General features: G+C 38.0%; 1 protein-coding gene across 1 annotated transcript; it reads right to left on the reverse strand.

Moving 5' to 3' along the window:
* Nucleotides 1-7,201: 7,201 nt before the first annotated feature.
* Nucleotides 7,202-19,690, reverse strand: zgc:77880 (zf-DHHC domain-containing protein). Its single transcript, XM_061710383.1, has 9 exons — nucleotides 19,562-19,690; nucleotides 15,914-16,002; nucleotides 14,783-14,856; nucleotides 13,451-13,563; nucleotides 13,308-13,369; nucleotides 11,570-11,690; nucleotides 11,409-11,481; nucleotides 9,404-9,569; nucleotides 7,202-7,446 (listed from the first exon to the last, which is right to left on the reverse strand). The coding sequence occupies exons 1-9, from the start codon at nucleotides 19,684-19,686 to the stop codon at nucleotides 7,355-7,357; spliced, it is 915 nt and encodes a 304-aa protein (XP_061566367.1). The 5' UTR covers nucleotides 19,687-19,690; the 3' UTR covers nucleotides 7,202-7,354.
* Nucleotides 19,691-21,094: the final 1,404 nt, after the last annotated feature.

A 21,094-nucleotide genomic window follows, 5' to 3' on the forward strand; every position in this document is an offset into this window, starting at 1 on the left:
GGATAAAAACATTCAGTGGAGTCGAGTAAACGCGCTGAATTAAAGTCTGGCGGTGCAGCAGAACAGCGAGTCTGCCGTGTTTGGCTGATGGCGAACGTTTCGTTTCAGGGCCTTTGTCTGCGCAGACATTCCTTCACGCTGTCTGTTAACAGATGGATTGAGCTCGTTTCAGCTATTAATAGTCACCTCAGCTGGAGCTTCGCTGATGATGGTTATTAGTGAAGAGGCCACAGCGCCGATGTGGATGAACTGAAACGAGTTCACCCCATGAACCGACACAAGACACAAAAGGAGGAACATCAGATCAACTGCATTCATCAACGGTGCGTCACGCAAACCGGCACTCTGATGGTTAAAAACACACATCTGGACTAAAAGATCTCAGCAACTTAAAATGTTTTCAGGTACAGATGTTTTACTTTTTTAAAGTGTTTTTTTTTTTTTTTTTTTTTTTTTTTTTGCAAAGCTGGATATCGAGTTCATTTTTTCCCAAACAAAACTTGTCCCTTATGATTTTTTTTTTTAGCAAAAAAACATTTTAAACTTTGATCCTTTTGATCCAGATGATGAAAATAAAAGCAAAAAAAAAAAGTTAAATCTCTGAGTTTCAGTATTTTCCCTTCATGAAAATTGCACGTCAGCAATACAAAAAAAAGGAGCCTTCATATGTACAGAAAGAACCAGACCTGGGCTGAGGTCCGTCTGTGGAGGACAAACTATCACTTTAAACCATAATCAATAATCATTCATTCATAGAAATACACAAATACGGTAGTAAGGCAGCTCATATTCCCTTCATTAATGTGCATTCGACCTATGAACAAAGGGATCACAGATGGATCGAATGGAGGCCACTGATTGGCTGCTTTTAAAATACAAAAATCATTTAAAAGCAGCTTTGAGAGCATCTGTGTCGTTTAGAGGTAAAGTTTTCAGGTTTTGATTCATCAAAATACCTCAGAAATAAGTACTAAAGCTCCTTTTGAAGATGTGATTACAGCTCCGTTCAGAGCAGCCAGTTTTAGGGGGTGGAGTCACTTCATTTGGCCTTGACGGGTTGATGATGCCACCGGTTCCTCCGTTGTTCACAGCGTTGATGCAACATTACAGACCTTTTTCACAACTCATCCTTCATGTAGCGGTTTTCATTTCAATCATAACATCTACAGACTAATCATTCATTGGATAATGAAGCACTTGTGCATCTGAAACTCCTGTTCAGCCCAGGTTGGACACACAATTCAAAATAACTATATACACCCACAATAAACACACACTCGGGGGTGAAGCTGCCTCGTTCCTCCGTTAACTACTGCACACGTCAAAGTTATCCTTACTGGTACTGGTACTACTACATTTATGAGTCGGCAGGAGATAAAGCTCATTTTAGAGGTTGAATTTGTACTTTTTTTTATGATTATTTTTAGTTAGCACCAGCGGAAATCTGAATTCCAGTATCATGTTTAACCAAAGATGTAAAATCATCCTCTAACTGAGATCATCAGCGGTAAAACGCTCGTTAAATGCTGCTGCAGTGGCAGCATTGTCATAATTTAAAAAATGTGTTATTTATATATAATATACCTGACAGTCAACTTTTACATTCACCTTCCGTCTAATTTCATTTGCAACTAATAAAATGTTCAGATCTGTGTTCCTTAGCCCAAACCTGTACCTAAACGCTCCGTCACAATGCTAGTACTAGTAATATGGGTAACTAATTTAGGAATACTGGCCACAAGCCTACGAATCCCAGAGGAAATCAGGAACGTTACTTGAAAACCTACGAATTCTGATGTCAAGACCAGGAGAGACTCCCGCCAAGCCGAAGAATAGCAATAACTAGCCTAGCAATTCAAATATCTAAACTAGGAATGACAATTTAACGCAAGGAATGTCAAAGCCTCAATGAATGCAGGTAAATACCCTAAAGCTACAGGCAACTAGCGTAGAAGTGCTAGTTAAAAGTCTATGAATGCTTGTTTCAAGGAAACTATGCTAGTGATCTTCGAGGCTAGCAACTCTACTTTCTGGATTAGAAATGTTTGCTGAAAGCCTAGAAATGCTAGCGAAGATCCCCGAGATGTTACCCAAAAGAATGCCAGATCAAGTCCTAGGAATGTTAAACTGTAGCTTAGGAATGCCTAAATATGCTAGGGACTCACCGAAGGGTGGTAGATGAAACCCTGAGAATACTAGCTGCTAGCCAAGGAATGCTAAGTGGCAACCAAGGAATGGTTATAACTCGGTAGGAAAGCTATTTGCACAGCTAGCAATGCTAGTTCTAGGTTAGAAACGCTGGTTGAAGGCCTAAAAATAGTTAAAAGCCTGGGAAGGACAGCCAAAACTGAAAGAATGCTAGGTAAAACTAGCTCATTGAATAACCTAAAAAGCCTAGGAGAGGGTAGAGTAGGGTCGCCACCCGTCCCTTGAAATACGGAATTGTTACGTAATTGGGAATTAAAAATTGCGTTCCGTATTGAACCAATACAGACATATATTACGCTCTTATTTATTGATGTCATAATTTGTACAGGTGAAGGTCGAAAAATTTGAATATATTGCAAAACTTCATTTGTTTCAGTAAATTCAACTCAAGGTGAAACAAATATATTATTTCCCACTACATACAAAGTGAGATATTTCAAGCCTTTGTTTGTTATAATTTTGGTGATTATGGCTAACAGTTCATGAAAACCCCAAATAAAAAAATCTCAAAAAATGTTAATTATGAAATCCATAAACAATTCAATCATCAAAATTATAACAAATAAAGGTTTAACATATCTTGCTTTGCAATAAGACTAGGTAATATATTAGTTTCACCTTTTAAGTTGAATTATTGAAATAAAATAACTTTTACACCATATTCTAATTCTATTTCAGTTGCTATATGGTTGGATGTCTGTACAGTCATGCAAGTTCAAAGCTATTAAAGCACTTTAGACTTTAAATCAAAGCGTTTAGTTTTTTCATATAAATTAAATACATTTCTATGCAGTTTAGAAGTTTTGGGGATGTCCCTTTTTTTTTTGAGCGCCTGCGCTGCTGAAATTAGGGTGTCCCTTATTTCTATTTCTAAAAGGTGGCAACCCTAGGGTAGAGACTAACGTCTGGGAATCCTAGCTGTCAGAAAAGGAATGTTCATGACTAGCTACGAAAAAACTGAGGTTGAAGGCCGCGGATGCTATTTGGTAGAAAAAGTGAGTTATATATCCAGCTGTTGGGGTTGTAAAGTCGTTTACTTGCAAACTAATACTCTCGGAAACTTTCACTCTTGAAAACAGTTTTCAGTTTTTCTCAAATCTACTGTGAGAAAACCAACACATTAGTGTCGTTATCCTTAATTTATATCCATTTCCAGTACGCCTGCACCTCTGTAAACAAATGTGGAAATACTTAAACAAAAAAGAAGCAGCTCCACCCCCTTCACACAAAAATACACCAATACCGGTGGAGTTTAACTCCACTGAATAATTATAAACAATAAATAAGTTAAGAATCGTCCCTTCACTGAGAAGCAGCAGAATACTGACAGGTGTAATCTCTGTGTGAGTGAACGTCGACGCACGACGTCCATCTGCACGGTTAGAGTCTAAAGGATCGTAAACTATGTTTCTCCACGTCACCGGTTCCCTTTTTTTTACGTTTTAATGACCCGTTTGTGTTTAGTGGTAGTGGTAAATCTGTAAGTGTAACATGTCAAAGCTCTTTGTACTTCAAATATACACAAGGAAAAAAAAAATTGCGATAAAATATCAGTGAGTAGAAATCGGACACGTCCCATTTCCCAGAAACCACGATAAAACTACAAATGCACCTCTTTGTTCAGATTATCTTGGGTTTATCTCGTTACAGGAAGGTTCTCCGTCCTTTAGAACTAGAATAAACTAAAATAAATAGTTAATAATTTGGATAATAATAGCTCTGAGTTGAAAAGCTTATTTGAGTGCAAGAATAAATAAAAGAAAGTAGAGACTTCTGTTTGTATGAATCTCTTAAACTACCCTTCCATTGCACAACGAAACAAAGAGGCCAAAATCATTGGAATATTTCTCTATAACTTGCTGTTTGGTCTTTTTTTTGGTAAAAACAGTTATTAGTTTAACACGAGAAAACAAAGTGCTGTTAAAGTCCGTAAAGTCCCACGTGTTCATCTAGAGCAGCTAAAGGAAGCCATGTATCCGTGGTTTTAGTTTTTCTGTTTCAGAACCAAATCAGAAAAAACACTTTTCCAGTTATGAACCCAAACTCGAGTGTAAAAGACCAATTCTCCTTATTTGGTAATTTCCTTATTTGGTTACGTTTTTCGTACAAATATTTAGGATTTACATTATTTTCAGCACCTGATGACAAACTTTATTTTGAAAACGACTTTTATTTTGAATTTTCGGACAGGATATCTTCTATCACAGTTCATGGTTTTTTGCTGCTTTGCTAAAAAGATGGAGATTTGCACCAGATTTCTGTTATAATGCCTCAGTTAGGGAGGAAAAAGGTAATTTTATCAATGAACACGTTTGTAAATGTTTGTTTGAATTGTAAAATGAATATCTGTTTACTGCAGCTTTTACGGTGCGAAGGAACTTAATAACTCGTGAACATCAGTTAAAGACGCCATCATTTCTACCTGAGTGATTTCAATTCAAGTCAAAATACCTAAATAATCCCCAAAGGGGAATTAATGACCAGTTCATTTGATTGTGGTTCTCCGTAAACAAAACTGTCGTGATGATGTCATCAGGTGCCTCCCACTTTTCCCAGAATTCCTTCAATTACACTAAAAATAGAAAACAATGGACCTAGTTTCCGTTTCCCTCGTCCCATTTCGTTTCTGAGAGAGAAAAATGCTGTTTTTCTTTTGTTTTCTCTTTTCTTTTCGATAACAGAGCACATTTGGTTCAGAAACAGAAAAAAAGGAAGAATGAAGACGACCTGAAACCAACTGCATCATAAAACACGTGCAGATCAAGTGCCAACATTCATGCTTCCGGTCAGGCTAACGCAGGGGTCGGCAACCCAAAATGTTGAAAGAGCCATATTGGACCAGAAACACAAAAAACAAATATGTCTGGAGCCGCAAAAAATGAAAAGTCTTGTATAAGCCTTAGAATGAAGGCAAATGGCGAGAAAAAAGTCGAAATGTCGAGAAAAAAGTCAAAATGTCGTGGAAATAGTCCAAATTTCGAGAAAAAAGTCGAAATGTCGAGAAAAAAGTCGATATGTTGAGAAAAAAGTCAAAATTTTGAGAAAAAAGTCGAAATGTCGAGAAAAAAGTTGAAATGTCGAGATTAATGTTGAAGTACAATTTCGAGACAAAAGTCGAAATGTTGAGAAAAAAGTCGAAATGTCGAGAAAAAAGTCGAAATGTTGAGGAAATAGTCAAAATTTCGAGAAAAAAGTTGAAATGTCGAGAAAAAAGTTGAAATGTCGAGATTAAAAAGGAAAGGAAAAAGGAAGAAAAAAAGAGAAAAAAAGGAAAAAGAAGAAAAAAAGAAGAAAAAAGAGGAAAAAAAGAGAAAAAAGAAGAAAAAAAGGAAAAAAAAGGTCAAACATTTTTGAAAAAGCTCCAGGAGCCCCCAGGGGTTGCCGATCCCTGGGCTAACGTTTGGGGGCGGGGCTTTAAACGTTAAAACCTCCAACATCAGCAGCAGAAATAACATATTTCCAGACTATGGATTTATCTGCGGCCTTTGGTGTGCAGAACCACCTCTAGTGTAACATACTAATTTTGGAGTTCAGTTAAACTGCGTAACAGCATTTTACGTCGTCGGTCTGCAGCCCTGGACCTCAGGACCTCAGGACCTCAGGACCTCGGGACCTCAGGTCCTATCAAGGTTCTGATGCTGGGAGACCTGAGAACCGGGGGTGAGCAGCACGGTTGTAAACACATGGTGCTTTTCCACTAGAACCTACTCGGCTCGGCTCTCCTCCACTCGGTTTGGTTCTTTCCCAATAGGGGTCTAACGTGCCGAGTAGACACTTCTATGGCAAGCCGTTTGAATATTTAACAGCTAGACTGGATATGTGTTGCAGATATCCAAAATTCAATTCTTCCTAGTCTAAAAGAGCATTTCAGATATCTACAATTACATTCTTTCTTTTGCCATTCATGTGTACGGGGTTTGTAATTACAGATATCTACAATTCAGTTGCAGATATCTGCAATGTGAATTACAGATATCTGTAACTGAATTACGACTTGCTGTAATTCCAGTTTCAGATATCTACAATTTAATTCTGACTAGTCATAATTCCAGTTCAAGATATATTTAATTCCCCTTTTAATTTCTACATAGTCCTTTCTAGATATCTTAAATTAAGTTTTGACTAGTCAGAACGAAGTTGTAGATATCTTGAACTGGAATTATGACAAGTCAAAATGACGTAGATATCTCAAACTGAAATTACGGATAGTCATAATTTAATTGTAGATATCTATAATCAAGTTATAGATATCTTGAAATTAATTTTAATTAGAAATATCTCAAATTGGAGATATCTTTAACTTCCATTCTGCCTAGTAAAAATGGAATTACAGATATCTTGAATTAAGAGTTTTGGCTAGTCAAAATGATGTTATAGATATCTTTAATGACAATTCGGACTAGTCACAATGTCATTTGGACTAGTTAATGTAATTTGGACTAGGCACAAAGTTATTATTACGACTGTTGTTGTTTAATTCGTTTAGATCACACAATCAAATACGTCACAGCAGCTTCTCTCCAACCTCCTACTTCTGCTCCAGCTGAATTGTTATGGAAAAGAAACCAGGCCGAGCTGAGCTGAGTAGAGCCGAGTAGGTTCTAGTGGAAAAGCACCAATAGAGACTCGTGTGCGATTGCGGATTATTGCACTGAGCTGGACCGACTCGTACAAGCTCCACCCGCTGTACGAAGCGGGATTCAAACCGCTGACGCTCTCGTGCGTCTTCATCGTCTAGTGGTACTGGGTCCCGTTTTAAGATAGAAAATAAATAAATACGTTTTTTTTTTAAAAAAGGACCTACTTCACATTCACATAAAAAGGTTGATATTATAAAAAAAAGTTAAAACTGCCGTAAATATCAAAATATTTGGACCTCAGGAGACGACAAGGGTCGCCGGAGGTCGGAGGTCGTGACAGGAAAGAAAAGAAAACCTGATTCATGAGTCTGGGTATGAACTTCCTGTTTAGGTCCTTGGAGGAATGTTAAGACTCATCCGTTCATTCATCCGTTCATCCATCCGCTCATCCATTCCCACCCGTTTCTTCCTCTCCCGGGTCAAAGGTAAGACATTATAGATAGGCACGCATTCACACTCTGAAGTGAAGGTTTCCCTCGTCTCCCTTCAGGCTCACGGGTGGAGGGTCAGACGTCGTAGTCGGGCAGCGAGGAGTAGATGATTCCTCCGAAGGACGGAGGGCTGGGATGGAGGGGCAGCAGCCAGCAGAAGATCGAACCTGATGGGACGGAGAGAGAGTTAGAAACCGACGGGTCGACGTTCAGGGCGGGTTTAAAAAGCAGGTGGCCTGGAGAAAATAAAGCCATATCTTTTGGGAATCTATTAGACCAGGGGTCGGCAACCCGCGGCTCCAGAGCCGCATGCGGCTCTTTAGCGCCTAGTGGCTCCCTGGAGCTTTTTCAAAAATGTTTGACCTCTTTTTTTTCTTTTTCTTCTTCTTTTTTCTCTTTTTTTCTTCCTTTTTCCTTTCCTTTTTAATTTCGACATTTCAACTTTTTTCTCGACTTTTTTCTCGACATTTCGACTTTTTTCTCGAGATTGTACTTCAACATTAATCTCGACATTTCAACTATTTCCTCGACATTTCAACTTTTTTCTCAACATCGACTTTTTTCTCGAAATTTTCACTTTTTTCTCAACATTTCGACTTTTTTCTCAACATTTCGACTTTTTTCTTCAGATTGTTCTTCAACATTCATCTCGACATTTCAACTATTTCCTCGACATCTAAATTTTTTTCTCAAAATTTTGACTTTTTTCTCGACATTTCGACTTTTTTCTTGAGATTGTACTTCAACATTAATCTCGACATTTCGACTTTTTTCTCGACATTTCGACTTTTTTCTCAACATTTCTAAGGCTTATACAAGACTTTTCATTTTTTGCGGCTCCAGACATATTTGTTTTTTTGTGTTTTTGGTCCAATATGGCTCTAAAACATTTTGGGTTGCCGACCCCTGTTTTAGACCTTACTGGCAGGATTTACAGAAATGCAGGAAGAAAATCTTGAAAGTGGAATTTCCATTTACCGTACTTTAATGAATTTGTACTTCAAAAGGAAACCAAGAAATAACAAATTCCGTGGGACAAACGTATACTTAGAACGATGTTAGTAGCGTCACCAGGAAGTGGCTGAAAACAGAGTCACCTAAAAGGGAAGATTGAATAGATGTGATGCAGAACATTTACGTGATGGAAAAGTGTCACCATTGAGAGCAGACTTTATCTAAATAGTAATATATTTTAAAAATTCCGTTGGTTCGTGCTACAAAATTTTAATTGTTCATTTAAAAAAATCTTCCTGCTGGTCTACAAAGCACGAGAATAACTGGTGCCATGTTTTTGCCTTTAAATATGTTTAAAGGTATGAAAACATTAAAGTTTTCAGTTATAATTGCATAAATTGTCTATATTTCATTACTTTATATACTGTCTTGGGGTTACATTTGCATAAAATGCTAAAAACCAAATCCTCATAAATTAAAAATCAAAATAGACTGAAAATTGAAAAAATTCAAACGGAATGTGGGAAAAACTAAAAACGATTTCACACGGCCTCTGTTTCCTCCCTGGATCTGTTTGGTAATTCTGACCCACATGATGTTTCTGAAAGCAGTTCTATCAGCATTCTGGGAGCTGATTGGTCCTTACAGCATCATTAGCTGCAATACTTGCTGTTGAATCTCAATATAATACTAGTATTAATATGTTGCATAACTACAGTCATATAATTCATGCAACAGCTCAAAAAACTGTTTTAATAACACTAACCCAAATCAATATCAGAATCGAATCAAATTTTGAAAATCGATTCTGAATCTTAAGAATCGGAATTGATTCTTGACATTTGAATCGATCCCCAGCCCTATTAGAAACAGGACTAATGTCAGAGAAAGTGGGAAAGATGGATAAGGTACAGTGTGTTTGTATGATCATCATTCAGTTACTGTAATGTCCGCTGTTTGTTTATCTATTCTCTCATATTCTCCTCCATTTGAGTGACAGCAAGGTTTCATTTGGTCTTCTGTTTCATTTATTTACCTTTTTTTTCCCTTTCTTTCATGGCCTTAATGGCCTTTGTATCACTTACGGAAATTCAGAAGCATTAGGTTATGCAACAATGGTGGGACGGAGGGTGAGACGAGAGGAATGGTGATATTTCTGTGAGCGCCCACCTCTCCCGAAGACCTCGCGCAGCAGCGCCAGCTTGGGCTTGCGGGTGTGCGGGAGGTGCGGTTGCTGTGACGACGAGGACGACGGGGATGTGGAGCCTCTGTCCTTGATCATCACCCGGTTCCTCATCTGCTCGATGGGCGTCTCGTCAGTGATGATGGAGACCAGCTGAGGGGAGGGACGGCAGCATTAGGAATGTTTGAGGTCCTGGACAGAACCCCGGCGTTCATGGGGGATCAATAACTACAAAGTACCAGGTTCAGCCCCAGATCAACCCCTTTCTACTAGGGATTAGTCCCGATCAGGTTTTTTTGGCCCCAATCTGATTCCGAGTCATTTGATTTTGAGTATCTGCCGATGGTTATTTGGGTTATTATTTTATATTTTTGTACAAACTGGACACTTTTCCTTATTCTTATCTTATTATTCTAAATTACAAGAGTTTCTGTCAGCCTCCTGAGTAGGGATGGGAATCGAGAACCGGTTCTTGTTCAGAACCGGTCCAGTGTTTCAATTCCTTGGAATCGTTTGCAAATTTTGCGAACGATTCCCTTTTCGAGTGCGTAAGCCAAACCAAGCAATACAAACGCTCAAAAGTCTGGTTACATTTCAGTAAAGAAAAAGGACAACAGGGAAACTTGCAATACCTTCCAAGTTACATTTAAAAGAATAATAAAAGCCAGTTTGATGATGAAATATCATGATAATTGTTAAGTTAGGTGGATTTTCTTTTTTTCTCTCTCTCTTTTTAGCATCATATTTTTTTTCTTTGAATCAAAAAAGAATACGACACCTGGGTTTGACGACAGCTATTTTGTGTTATTTTATAACTTTTTTTTTTTCAATTACATTTATTGGAAAGTGTTTTTTTTAATGCATAATTTGTAATTTGTTTTTGTTTTTTATCATTACATTAATTGAAATTTGATCTCTTAGGAAAAAAGGGACAGAAAAAATAAGCTTAGTCTTCTTTCTGTTCCCTTTCATTCAAGGAAAGAGATTTGTTGTAATTATATTGAACTGTTTTGTTTTTCTTTTAATGAATGAAATAAAGAAGAATTAAGAAGAAAAATACCTGCCAAGAGGTTATATCGTCGAAGGGAAAAAAATACTATCAACATGCTAAAACATTTGTCCAAACAGCAACCAATAACAATCAATAAATGTCACGTTTTCAATCTGCTCTGGACCAACGTCAGTAATTCTCACCCCAGCTGCAGTAATTAACAAACGAACACTGCCTATCATATTAGCATATTACTCTTTTAAACTCCTTTAGTGTATTTTATCCTGCTTTCTTGTAGCTTTTAGCTCCAGTGTTTCCTCATGGGGAGCCTCCATGCTGGGAGTGACTCTGGCCTGGATGGTTGTGGAGCTCTGCACCACGGCTTCACCGCTGTGGTGTGGACTCCTCTATCCGTCCGGGCCGGGATGGTCTCTGTGGGCCCCCCCCCTTGTAGCTGCGGGCTATGATTATAATGCTAATATTGGCTACACATAGCATAAAGAATGAATCGGGAGGCTTAACAGGCAGAATTAACCTAAACTGGCGAATCCAACAAGTAAGTTACCGGTAAGCAAGTGTCTCAGTTGTATTTAAGTTAATTAATGTTTAAATGACCTAATTTTCAGTGGTACAGGAGTAGCACATACCGGTCACTAGCTTAGAGCGTCCTCTGGTGTAGGTCATGTTTACTCCTCGGTCATGTCGTTCCACTGGTTTGAATGTTGAAATTATATATTTTTATACAAATAAGTCTCACCTGAGTATAAGTTGCAGGACCAGCCAAACTATGAAAAAAAAGTGCGACTTATAGTCTGAAAAATATTGTACTTGGGAAATCCTCCAATCACATCATCGTGTTAATTTATTGTTGTTCGAGCTAATTTCAACCTTCAAAGGACCCAAACAAGTTTTTTTCATGTCCTGAAATGCAGAACTTAAGACTGAAAGACGTTTTGCTCGTATCTTCTTCTGGATGGACTCCAGGACGTCGATGTTTGTACCTGATCGTAGAAGATCACCATAACGAACACGCCGAACAGCACCGACTCCACCAGCAGGATGATGTAATGAGCGCTGAGACAGAAAGAAACAACCAATCAACTAAACACGGGGGAACCAGCGCCTTCCCGGCCGAACGGACGTCAGAACGACCAGAACTCACACGATCAGGTGTTTGCTGGGCGTCTCGTCTCCGTCCTTCTCCGGGTCGCCGTCCCTCTCAGTGCGTATCCTCCACAGCCAGGCCCAAACCACCAGCAGCATGGAGTACAGGCTGGCCATGCCTAAACACACAAGACGTTACGGCCTCGTCGGCTCCGGTGGTGAAAACGTTTTATTTTTAGGTATACCGTATTTTCTGGACTATAAGCCGCTACTTTTTTCATAGGTTGTCAACCATGCGGCTTCTACAAAGATGTAGCTATTCTGTGGATTTTTATTCCACCGCTCGGGGGCGCTCTAACCGGAATTAGAACCAAAACTAAGACAAAATAAATGCAAAGAAGAATACGCTTCTTCTTCTTTAGCAGATAGAAGTAGGTAGAAGCAGATTTCAAACAGATAAATAAATACCGGTTATTTTCTCTTGGTTCTGTCCCGTTTTAATCAGCAAAGTTGCTGCCGTGTTAAAAGACACTGTTAGGAAAGGATCTATTTAGGTACAAACATGTACATCATTTATAGTTCAAAATCCTTCTGTACATGTAGTAAATATGTAATCTAACAACATAAATATCTGCGGCTTGCATATCTTTTTTTTATGTTTTTAAAAATAGAGTGGGTGCGGCTTATAGTCCAGAAAATACGGTACTTTATTTTTCAAAATTTTCCAGATTTTATACAAACACTCACACAAACAAAATCAAACAAACTCAAAATACCAAAACTATCACTTACAATCACAAAACCTCACAATAAATAAGAAAAAATTTGAATTAAAAAAAAAAAAAGACATTTGCAGACCGAGTGGTATTAAAGTATAGAACAAAACCAACAAACAACAGACAGAACCAACAAACCCTGCAAAAGACGTATCTGTTGTCAACACCAGTCATCATACTTGAAGCAGTTATACCGTTATATTTTTAAAGATTATGCGATGAGGAGGATGGTGATGCAATATGTTTGGTCCAACCGGATAAACCGGATGTAGCAACAGAGAATGATTTTTCTGATTGGTCAGTCAGGGACCAATCAGAAGGCTGACAAAGGGCCAATCGGGACTGGAGCAGCAGATTTCCATTTCACTGCAGAACATTTCCTGGCAACATTAAGTAAAATTTGAGTTACTTTAAAAGAGTTAGTTTGAGGAAGGTTAGTTTGTGAAGTTACCCAAGAGGCAAATCTCAGCATTCATTGGGAAATCAATACTATGAATTTATGATATAGTTTCGCAGACCCTTTCCCAAAAATCGGCACTTTGATACATTCCCAAGTAGAATGAAGGAAAGTGCCTTAACGAAGGCCGCCGGTTTTGGTTTGAGAAGAAGAGACGGGTTCCTGTCAGGTTATCATTTTCCGTTTGCCTTTTAAGCCGTTTAGTTTTACTTGAGTACAAACGTTGAGTTTTAATCACTTTTTAAGAAAAAAAACACAGTCAATTTTCAAACTACTGTAAAACTTATAACTTATAAAGAGTCCCAGTCTGCGGTCAGCGCATCGTTCATCCACTGGTTTTTGAATGACGCGACACGCAATTAATAAAAGGCAGGTCCCAAATAAACGCCTGTTGATTTGAGCGATTTAAGCAAATAAAACCCTGGGCCTTTATTAGGTGTTTTACGCTAAATATGTTATTTGTTATTCGTCAGAAAAACCAGACGTTTGAGAACTGCCTGTTCGTTTTTACTCTATGAAGCCACGTGTTGACCCTGGGCGTGTTGACCCACGTGTTCACTCACCGGTGTAGAAGAGGAACTGGATGAAATACTTTTGGTTCAGCTCCCCGACACAATTGTTGATCCTAGAAGAGACGAGTTGAAAACGGACGATAAAACGTCTGAAGGAAGGATGGAGACATGGAGGAGAGAAGGGTGGTCCTCACCAGGGGCAGTGGTGGTCCATGCGGCGTATGCACCTCTGGCAGACGCGGCAGTGGTGCGCTCTGGGAGGTCTGTACGTCTCACAGCGACTGCACACCGTCCAGCCCTCGCAGCCCTGAACATTTAAGACATCCACCGTAAAGCGTCTGTTGCACAAGTTACTTCTCGCTCTTACATTTGGGAATATAAACCACAAAAAACAGTAAAATTATCCTGAATCGAGACTTAAATAGTCTGTTTTCATCACATTAATCAATAACCAACAAGGAAAAGATGGCTGGAAGTCTTTCTCCAGGTCCAGTGGACGGATTGATAACAACTTTAACACCATCGATGTTAAATGAGCCTTCGCGCAACCATTTCAAGCCCGACAAGTGAAATATTTAATAAACATTTTAACAAAATCCAATGGCCTTTGCTTTTCTTTGAAAAAAAAAACAACCAACAAACTATATTTTTTTGGTGACGACTGAAACTTTTTTTTTTTGCAACTTTTTTCTCTCAATAATGTTAATTTTGGATACAAAATTTTTTCCCAAAACATTTTCAAAACATTTCATTTTCTCTCACAGAAAAACTCATGAAGGAAAAATGATCCAAAAGGGTTAATTTACTTTAGAGCAACACCCGTAGCTGCTCATCTATTTTTTTATTTTTTTTATTTTTATTTTTTAAATCGGTTTTACTCGCTTTAAAAAAAAAAAAAAAGTTATTCTATTTTATTTCTGTTTTACATCATCTGTCGTTTTCGGACCAACTTTATTTGGCATTAATAACTTTTATTCCTGCATTTATGACTCGTATTTGCGTGTATTTGTTGGTGTGAAGCTCTTAGAGCAGCTGGAGCATTTTCACGTCGAGCTTTAATTATTACTAAGGGAGGTTTTTAAAATCGGAACATCTAAAGTTTCCTTCTTGACAAGAAAACGCTTCGCAAGTGAGAAGCTACGGACAGAAAAGGAAGACTATGTGCTTTTAGCTTTACAATATTGACCTCCAGACAAGAAAAAGGAAATAATCCGAAGAAAAGATTCTCCAGCTTTGTTACAGTTTCACCTGTTTGACCTCAAAGAGGTGAAGAAAAAGACTGTAAATCTACCAACACAAGCAGAAGTCGTCTGTCTCTACAAAAAGACTCCCAGATATTCGTTGTTGAGCTCGTAATAAGAGCCTGAGGAGCAGCACAAACAGAGCAACCCTGGAATAACGACGTTCAAAGCTCTTAATGAAGCGCTTCAGCAGAATCTCCCAGGTGGGATTCCTGAAGCGTTTCCTTCTCAAAGCTGTTGACGGGAAACTTCTGCACCCAGAAACGAGCCGAGTAAAGGACTGACCCGCTCGTTGATCCGCGTGGACTGGGAGCGCAGGTCTGAGAAGTCGATGGCCGTGTCGGGCAGAGGCACCATACCTGCAAACACACGCAGATGATCCACTCATCAACGTTTAAGGTGCCATTAGGTCAACGAGATCAGCCTCCGTCATGAAACCAAACAAACACGCTAACTTTCCCTGGAAACCACCGTAAACTTGTTCAGAATACAAAGACAAGTTCATCACTAAATATTTTATTGATGTCTAGGCCTGTGTTGAAAAAAATCGATTTTCTGATTCTAAATCGATTCTCATATAATTTCCTAAAAATCGATTCGTATGTCTAAAGATCGATTTTTTTTTTTTAACATCACAACTTTTGGTATTTTTTTGTTTATGCCCAAAAAATTAATTTTTTAACTGGTGCCATGTTTTTGCCTTTAAATATGTTTAATAGTATGAAAAAATTTAAGTTTTCAGTTATAATTAAATAAATTGTCTATATTTCTTTGCTTTATATACAGTCTTGAGGTTACATTTGCATAACATGCAACAACCAAATTGTCAAAAATTAAAAACAGAAATAGACCAAAAATGGAAAAATTAAAACCGATTTCATCCGTCTCTGTTTGCTGCCCTGGATCTGTTTGATAATTCTGACCCACACGATGTTTCTGAAAGCAGTTCTATCAGCATTCTGGGAGCTGATTGGTCCTTACAGCATCATTAGCTGAAATACTTGCTGTTGAATCTCAATATAATACTAGTATTAATATGTTGCAGAACTACAGTCATATAATTCATGCAACAGCTCAAAAACAGTTTTAATAACACCAAGCCAAATCAATATCGGAATGGAATCGGATCGAATCAAAACGTGATAATCGATTCTGAATCTTAAGAATCGAATTGATTCTTGACATTTGAATGGATCCCCAGCCCTAGGTTCAGGTACTGATAACTTTGATTACTTCAATATTCCCCACATTTTGGACAAAGAAACTATAAATAATTAAAGAGGAAGTTTTACACTAAAGTATTTTACCATATAAACTTTTTTTTTTTTTTTTTTTTTTTTTAAGAAGTAATTTCAAGCTTAAGAAAGAATGTGAAGACATGGTAGTTTGTTGGGAAGTGTTGAAGAGTTGACTGACCAGGGTCTGAGAAGACGGCCTTGAAGTGGCAGGCCAGCAGCAGCAGCAGGATCATGTTGAAGGCCGAGCCGTGAAGAGCACACCACACGCTGTTGGAGGGATCAGAACCGTCACTCATTCACCCACTTAAAGTATTTATAAAGCACTTTAAACACAACAACAGCTGACCAAAGTGCTGGGCAAGCGAAAGGAAAACAAAACAGGACAACGTAAAACATAAGACACATAAATAAAATAAAAAAAATCAAGGTGAGTGAAATGCTAGTGAGTAAAAATGAGTTTTAAGATGAGATTTAAAAACAGCTATAGAAGAGCCGGACGTATGTGCAGCTCAGTCCAGAGCCAGGACCGGTGTTCTGTTGATCCATGCTACCCGTCCAGATCTGCTACTTCTGCACAATCGATTTTCAAAGTTTGATTGCCACGCTCATCATTTTATGCATCCCTTCAGTCCACGCTGTGGTTAATGGTGAGTAACATCCTCAAAATCCCTAAGAAGATATATATTTATATATATACACAAGCCAGCAGAGATCATTTTAGATGCTTCCCGTGCCCTGAATGCATTAAGTGACGGGAGCATTATTTGAGAGGATGTTACTGGACTATCAAATTATGCTACCCTTGAAATATTGATTTAAAATTGATCGTATGGGATGTGGAGTATTTGATCCTTCAAAATACACGACCCATGACATGAATTGCATTACACTTTGTGAACATTATACGATAAAGATAAAAAAAAAAAACAATTATATCGCTTTATTTGATATTCATTCAGTCATTCTCCTTTATTTAACCAGGCAGGTCATTAAGAACATTCTTATTTACAATGACGGCCTGGCAAGAGACAAGGATCACTTGGGGGGAAAGGAAGTGGTTTAGGGAGTAAAACAGTAAAATTGTAGCTCTACAAAAAGGTAGAAAACCATTAGGTAGCATTTTTGGATAGGGTAGCAAAAATCGATAGATAGATGCTATCGGTTTATGCGGTGGTAGCGCTTTTCGACGAAGCAGAAGAAATCGACAGAATTTGTTTTGTAGCCTGGAGTTGGTCAGCTGACCTAAGAGCCCTGGAGGTCTATGGACATTAAAAGACCTGACATGTAAGAAGGTGCAAGACCATGTAAAGATTTAAAAACAAATAGACAAATCTTAAAATTGATTATATAACGGACGGGGAACCAATGAAGAGCTGGGAGCTCAGGTGAAATATGGTCCTGGTTCTGGTTCGTAGGCGAGCTGCAGACGGGACGGGGAGGACCAGCTAAAGGCTTTGCAGTAGTCTAGGCGGGATGACACAAAGGCGTGTATCACTTTCTAAAAATTTTTGAAAGATAAAAAGAGTTTAACCCTGGATAAAACCCTCAACTGAAGAAAAAAATAGATTTTACAACTGCGTTAATTTGTTTCTCCATTTTAAAGATCTGTACCCACCCGGGTTTCCAATACAAAATAATAGCTGATGTTTAAATATCTTCAGTTTACTTTTATTCAAAAAAAAAAAGGTCTTAAGCTAGAAGGGTTGGAATGAAAGATGTGCAATAATTTTATTTTATTTTTTTCCAATTTTGGGTCTTCTCTTGTAAATTTGCACAATTGTCAAATTGCAAGTTTATCTTGCCATTTCATGAAGTCAGAATTCTTTTTTTGCCTTATTTCCTTTATAACCTCCTCTCAAAACTCATATTTATAACTAGCATTTAAATCACCATGATTCTTTTATTTTATTTTATTTATTTTACTCCCATTCACTCTTTTCTTATAGTGTATATATATATATATTTATGTTTACTTTTTTTGTTCATTTTTGTTGTGTACAGTTTACTTGCTTATATAGTCTTGCATTTGTTTTGCACTTTGACGGAGCTGCTGCCTAATTTCATTGTAGAAGTATAATGATAATAAAGGCTTTCTATTTCTATTTCTATTTCTATTTTATGTTTTACATTGTCCTGTTTTGTTTTCCTTTCGCTTGTCCAGCCCTTTGGTCAGCTGTTGATGTGTTTAAAAAAACTTGACTTGACATATAAAATAAGATAACAGAGTAGTGCATTCCCACAGATCACTTTAAATTATTTTAACTCCTTTTACTTAAGCAGGGGGCCCTAACAGAGTCCTGCCCAGGGCCCCCGAAATGCCAAAACCGGCTCTGCCTATTCAATGTTCTGTTTTTTTTATTATGCTGAAGAATATTAAGATAAGATAAGATAAGATAAGATATTCCTTTATTAGTCCCACAGCGGAGAAATTCGCAGTGTACAGCAGGAAAGGGTAATAATATCGGAGTCACACTATATATAATCACACTATAAACAGTACTGGTACATACAATAATAATAAAAAATACTGGTATATAAAATAGATAACAGATGGATATTTACATAATTGCACGTTGAAATGAATGATATTGCACATTATTTTCCAGAAAAATAAGGAAAAATTGTTATACAGAAGAGCTCATGGCTGAATCATTAGCCACTTTAATGCAGTGATTCCGATTACCTGCAATGCATCTACAGGCTGTGTGCGCCTTGTGTAGAAGCACATTCCCCACTCACTAATGCTCCACAATAACGTCGCTGTGCTAGATTAAAACACTGGTATAAGAAAAGAAAAATGCTCTGCCCAAAGGCTTGTTAGGAGATGACTGACAGGACAGACTCTGAGCTTTTCTGCTCCAATCACAGGAGCTCTGTTTACCGTTCCTATTGATACTTAGATAAAATACATGCAGGAGGGTTTCTGTGAATGTAGGAGAAGAGAGCACCTTATTTTCCGGACTATAAGTCGCACCACCCATAAAATGCATAATAAAGAAGGAAGTATAAGTCGCATTTTTGCACCACCAAGAACAGAGCTGCAAGTAACGACTATTTTAATAGTCGACTAGTCACCGACTATTGAAACGATTAGTCAACTAATCGGATAATTAGTAATTTTTTTTTAATTTAGAATGAGGTTGCTTTAATTATGTGGCAAATGATAATATCAACACAAGAAAGATGGAATTCATTGTCGACAAGTTTGATTATCGATTTTTGTCGACGAATCGTTGCAGCCCTAACCAAGAACAGACATGTCATCTTGAAAGGCAATTTTAAAATAAAAACAGAATAGAGGCAACAACTATGAAGATACATTTGTGTCTTAATTATTCAATCAAAAAAAAGATTGCTTCAATCAAAAATATATTTTCAATAATTTTTTTTTTTTTTACTTCAATCAAAAAAAAAATTAAATCAAAGAAAACAAGTGTTTGAATTACATAAAGAATACAATTTTGCATAAACATTTGATATTCTAACTGCCAGGTGACTTTTACAAAGAATTTCTGAGTATAAAAAAGCACCAAAGCGTGTGTAAAATAAGAAATAAAAAGGTAAACAAAGCTTGACAACTATCAAACAGCTGATGGATTGTTTACATGCAGATCAAACAGCCAGGTTTGTAAACAATACTAATTATATTTAGATAAATCTCCCTTCAAACCGATTACATCACCAGAGACACGTAAACCCTGGTGATTGTGGAGAAACCAGATGGTTGTTGATGGGAAGCTGTCAGACCGGTCAGTCTAATGAATGGAGCCGCAGCTGAATGTCGGTTCTGACCCGGTTAAACTCACCCGAAACCCCCGAGACTCACCTGCCCGAGTAGGCGGGGAGCAGCACATACTTGATCACCACGTAGTCGGCGTAGAGCACGCTGAAGTAGGTCAGGATGATGCAGATCACCCCGCACAGATCTCGCCTGCAGCGCAGAGACGCCATCTTCTCCCGGGCTCCGCCCCCTGCCGCTGACGTCACGCCGGAACCCGGAAGCGAAGCGTTTCCATTTAAAAGGGCCAGTGACCATGCCAGTGACCCACAATTAAACCAACGACACGAAAAAGTTGATTCTTTTTTTACAAGTTACTTCTCGCTCTTACAGTTGGGAATCAAAACCACAAGAAACAGTAAAATCATCCTGAATCGAGACTTAAATGGTCTGTTTTCATCACATTAATCAATAACCAACAAGAAAAGAAAAGCTGAAAGTCCTGCTCCAGGTCCGGTGGACGGATTGATAAGAACTTTAACCCTATCGATGTGTTGTCGCGCCTTCGCTCAACCCAGACAAGTATATATATATATATATATATATATATATATATATATATATATTTCTCCTGTCACAACTGAAACTTTTGTTTTTGCAACTTTTTCTCTCAATAATGTAAATTTTTGATACAACAAAGATTTTTCCCAAAACATTTTGAAAAAATAAAATGTTTCATTTTCTCTCACAGAAAAAAGGATCCAAAAGGGTCTGTTTACTTTAGAACAACGCCCGTAACTGCTCCTCATCTATTTCTGTTTCTTTTGAAAATTGGTTTTATTAGATATTCTTTTTTAATGTTATTCTATTTGTGCTTTAAATCATCTGTTGTTTTCCCTACCGGGAGACATCACGCCGGAACCAGGAAGCGAAACGTTTCGATGTAAAGGGCCAGTGACCCACAATTAAAGCAACACGAAGAAGTTGATTCATGTTTTAAAAAATCTTTTAGTAATGACCAAAGACTGTGGCTGCGTCCGAAATCGCATACTTCCACCCTAATGAGTATGCAAAATGAGTGTGCGAGATTTTTTTAGTGCGTCCGAAACATTAGAACGTACTCAATAGTATGTACTATCCATACTCATTCCGGAGAAATGTTTAGTGTGGATTGATGGACACTAGCCAAGCAGAAACTTCCCACAATGCAATGTTTGGTTGCTAAGTGATACGTATATGTCATAAGTATAATATTAAGTATAATAAGATTATTATATAATATTAATATTATAATATTCGTATTTAATAATATTATATAATGTAATCTTGTTTGGGCCAGAATAAACGGAAAGAGCGGAGCGGTGCTGCTACTGCTGCTGTGACAGGTTACCATGGTAACAACCCCCCCCCTACGGCAGGAAGTGCCGTGTGCGCACTTAATAGTACCAGCCCCCGGGTCTCGCACTCAGAAGGCACGCCGATTTTTTCCAGTGGCCAGCCGCGGTACTGCAACAAAAAATCCCATGGGGACCAGAAAGCTTTTTTCCCATAGACCGCAATAGTAAAAGAGAAGCCTCTAAAACTGTTCACAGGACACCTCCAGCTGTAATCACCGGCAATTACTAATCTTTGTATTCTATA

This window comes from Cololabis saira, chromosome 20 (genome assembly GCF_033807715.1).
Source record: "Cololabis saira isolate AMF1-May2022 chromosome 20, fColSai1.1, whole genome shotgun sequence".
NCBI classification, from domain to species: domain Eukaryota; kingdom Metazoa; phylum Chordata; class Actinopteri; order Beloniformes; family Belonidae; genus Cololabis; species Cololabis saira.

Bases quoted from the DNA above. Each gene is read 5' to 3' on its own strand.
- zgc:77880 (XM_061710383.1), bottom strand. From the start codon at position 19,686: ATGGCGTCTCTGCGCTGCAGGCGAGATCTGTGCGGGGTGATCTGCATC. The intron at 11,482-11,569 runs GTGAGTTCTGGT...TTTCTGTCTCAG, and splicing joins CCCAGCAAACACCTGATCGT to CGCTCATTACATCATCCTGC. The intron at 9,570-11,408 runs GTACAAACATCG...CCCTCCCCTCAG, and splicing joins TGGTGATCTTCTACGATCAG to CTGGTCTCCATCATCACTGA.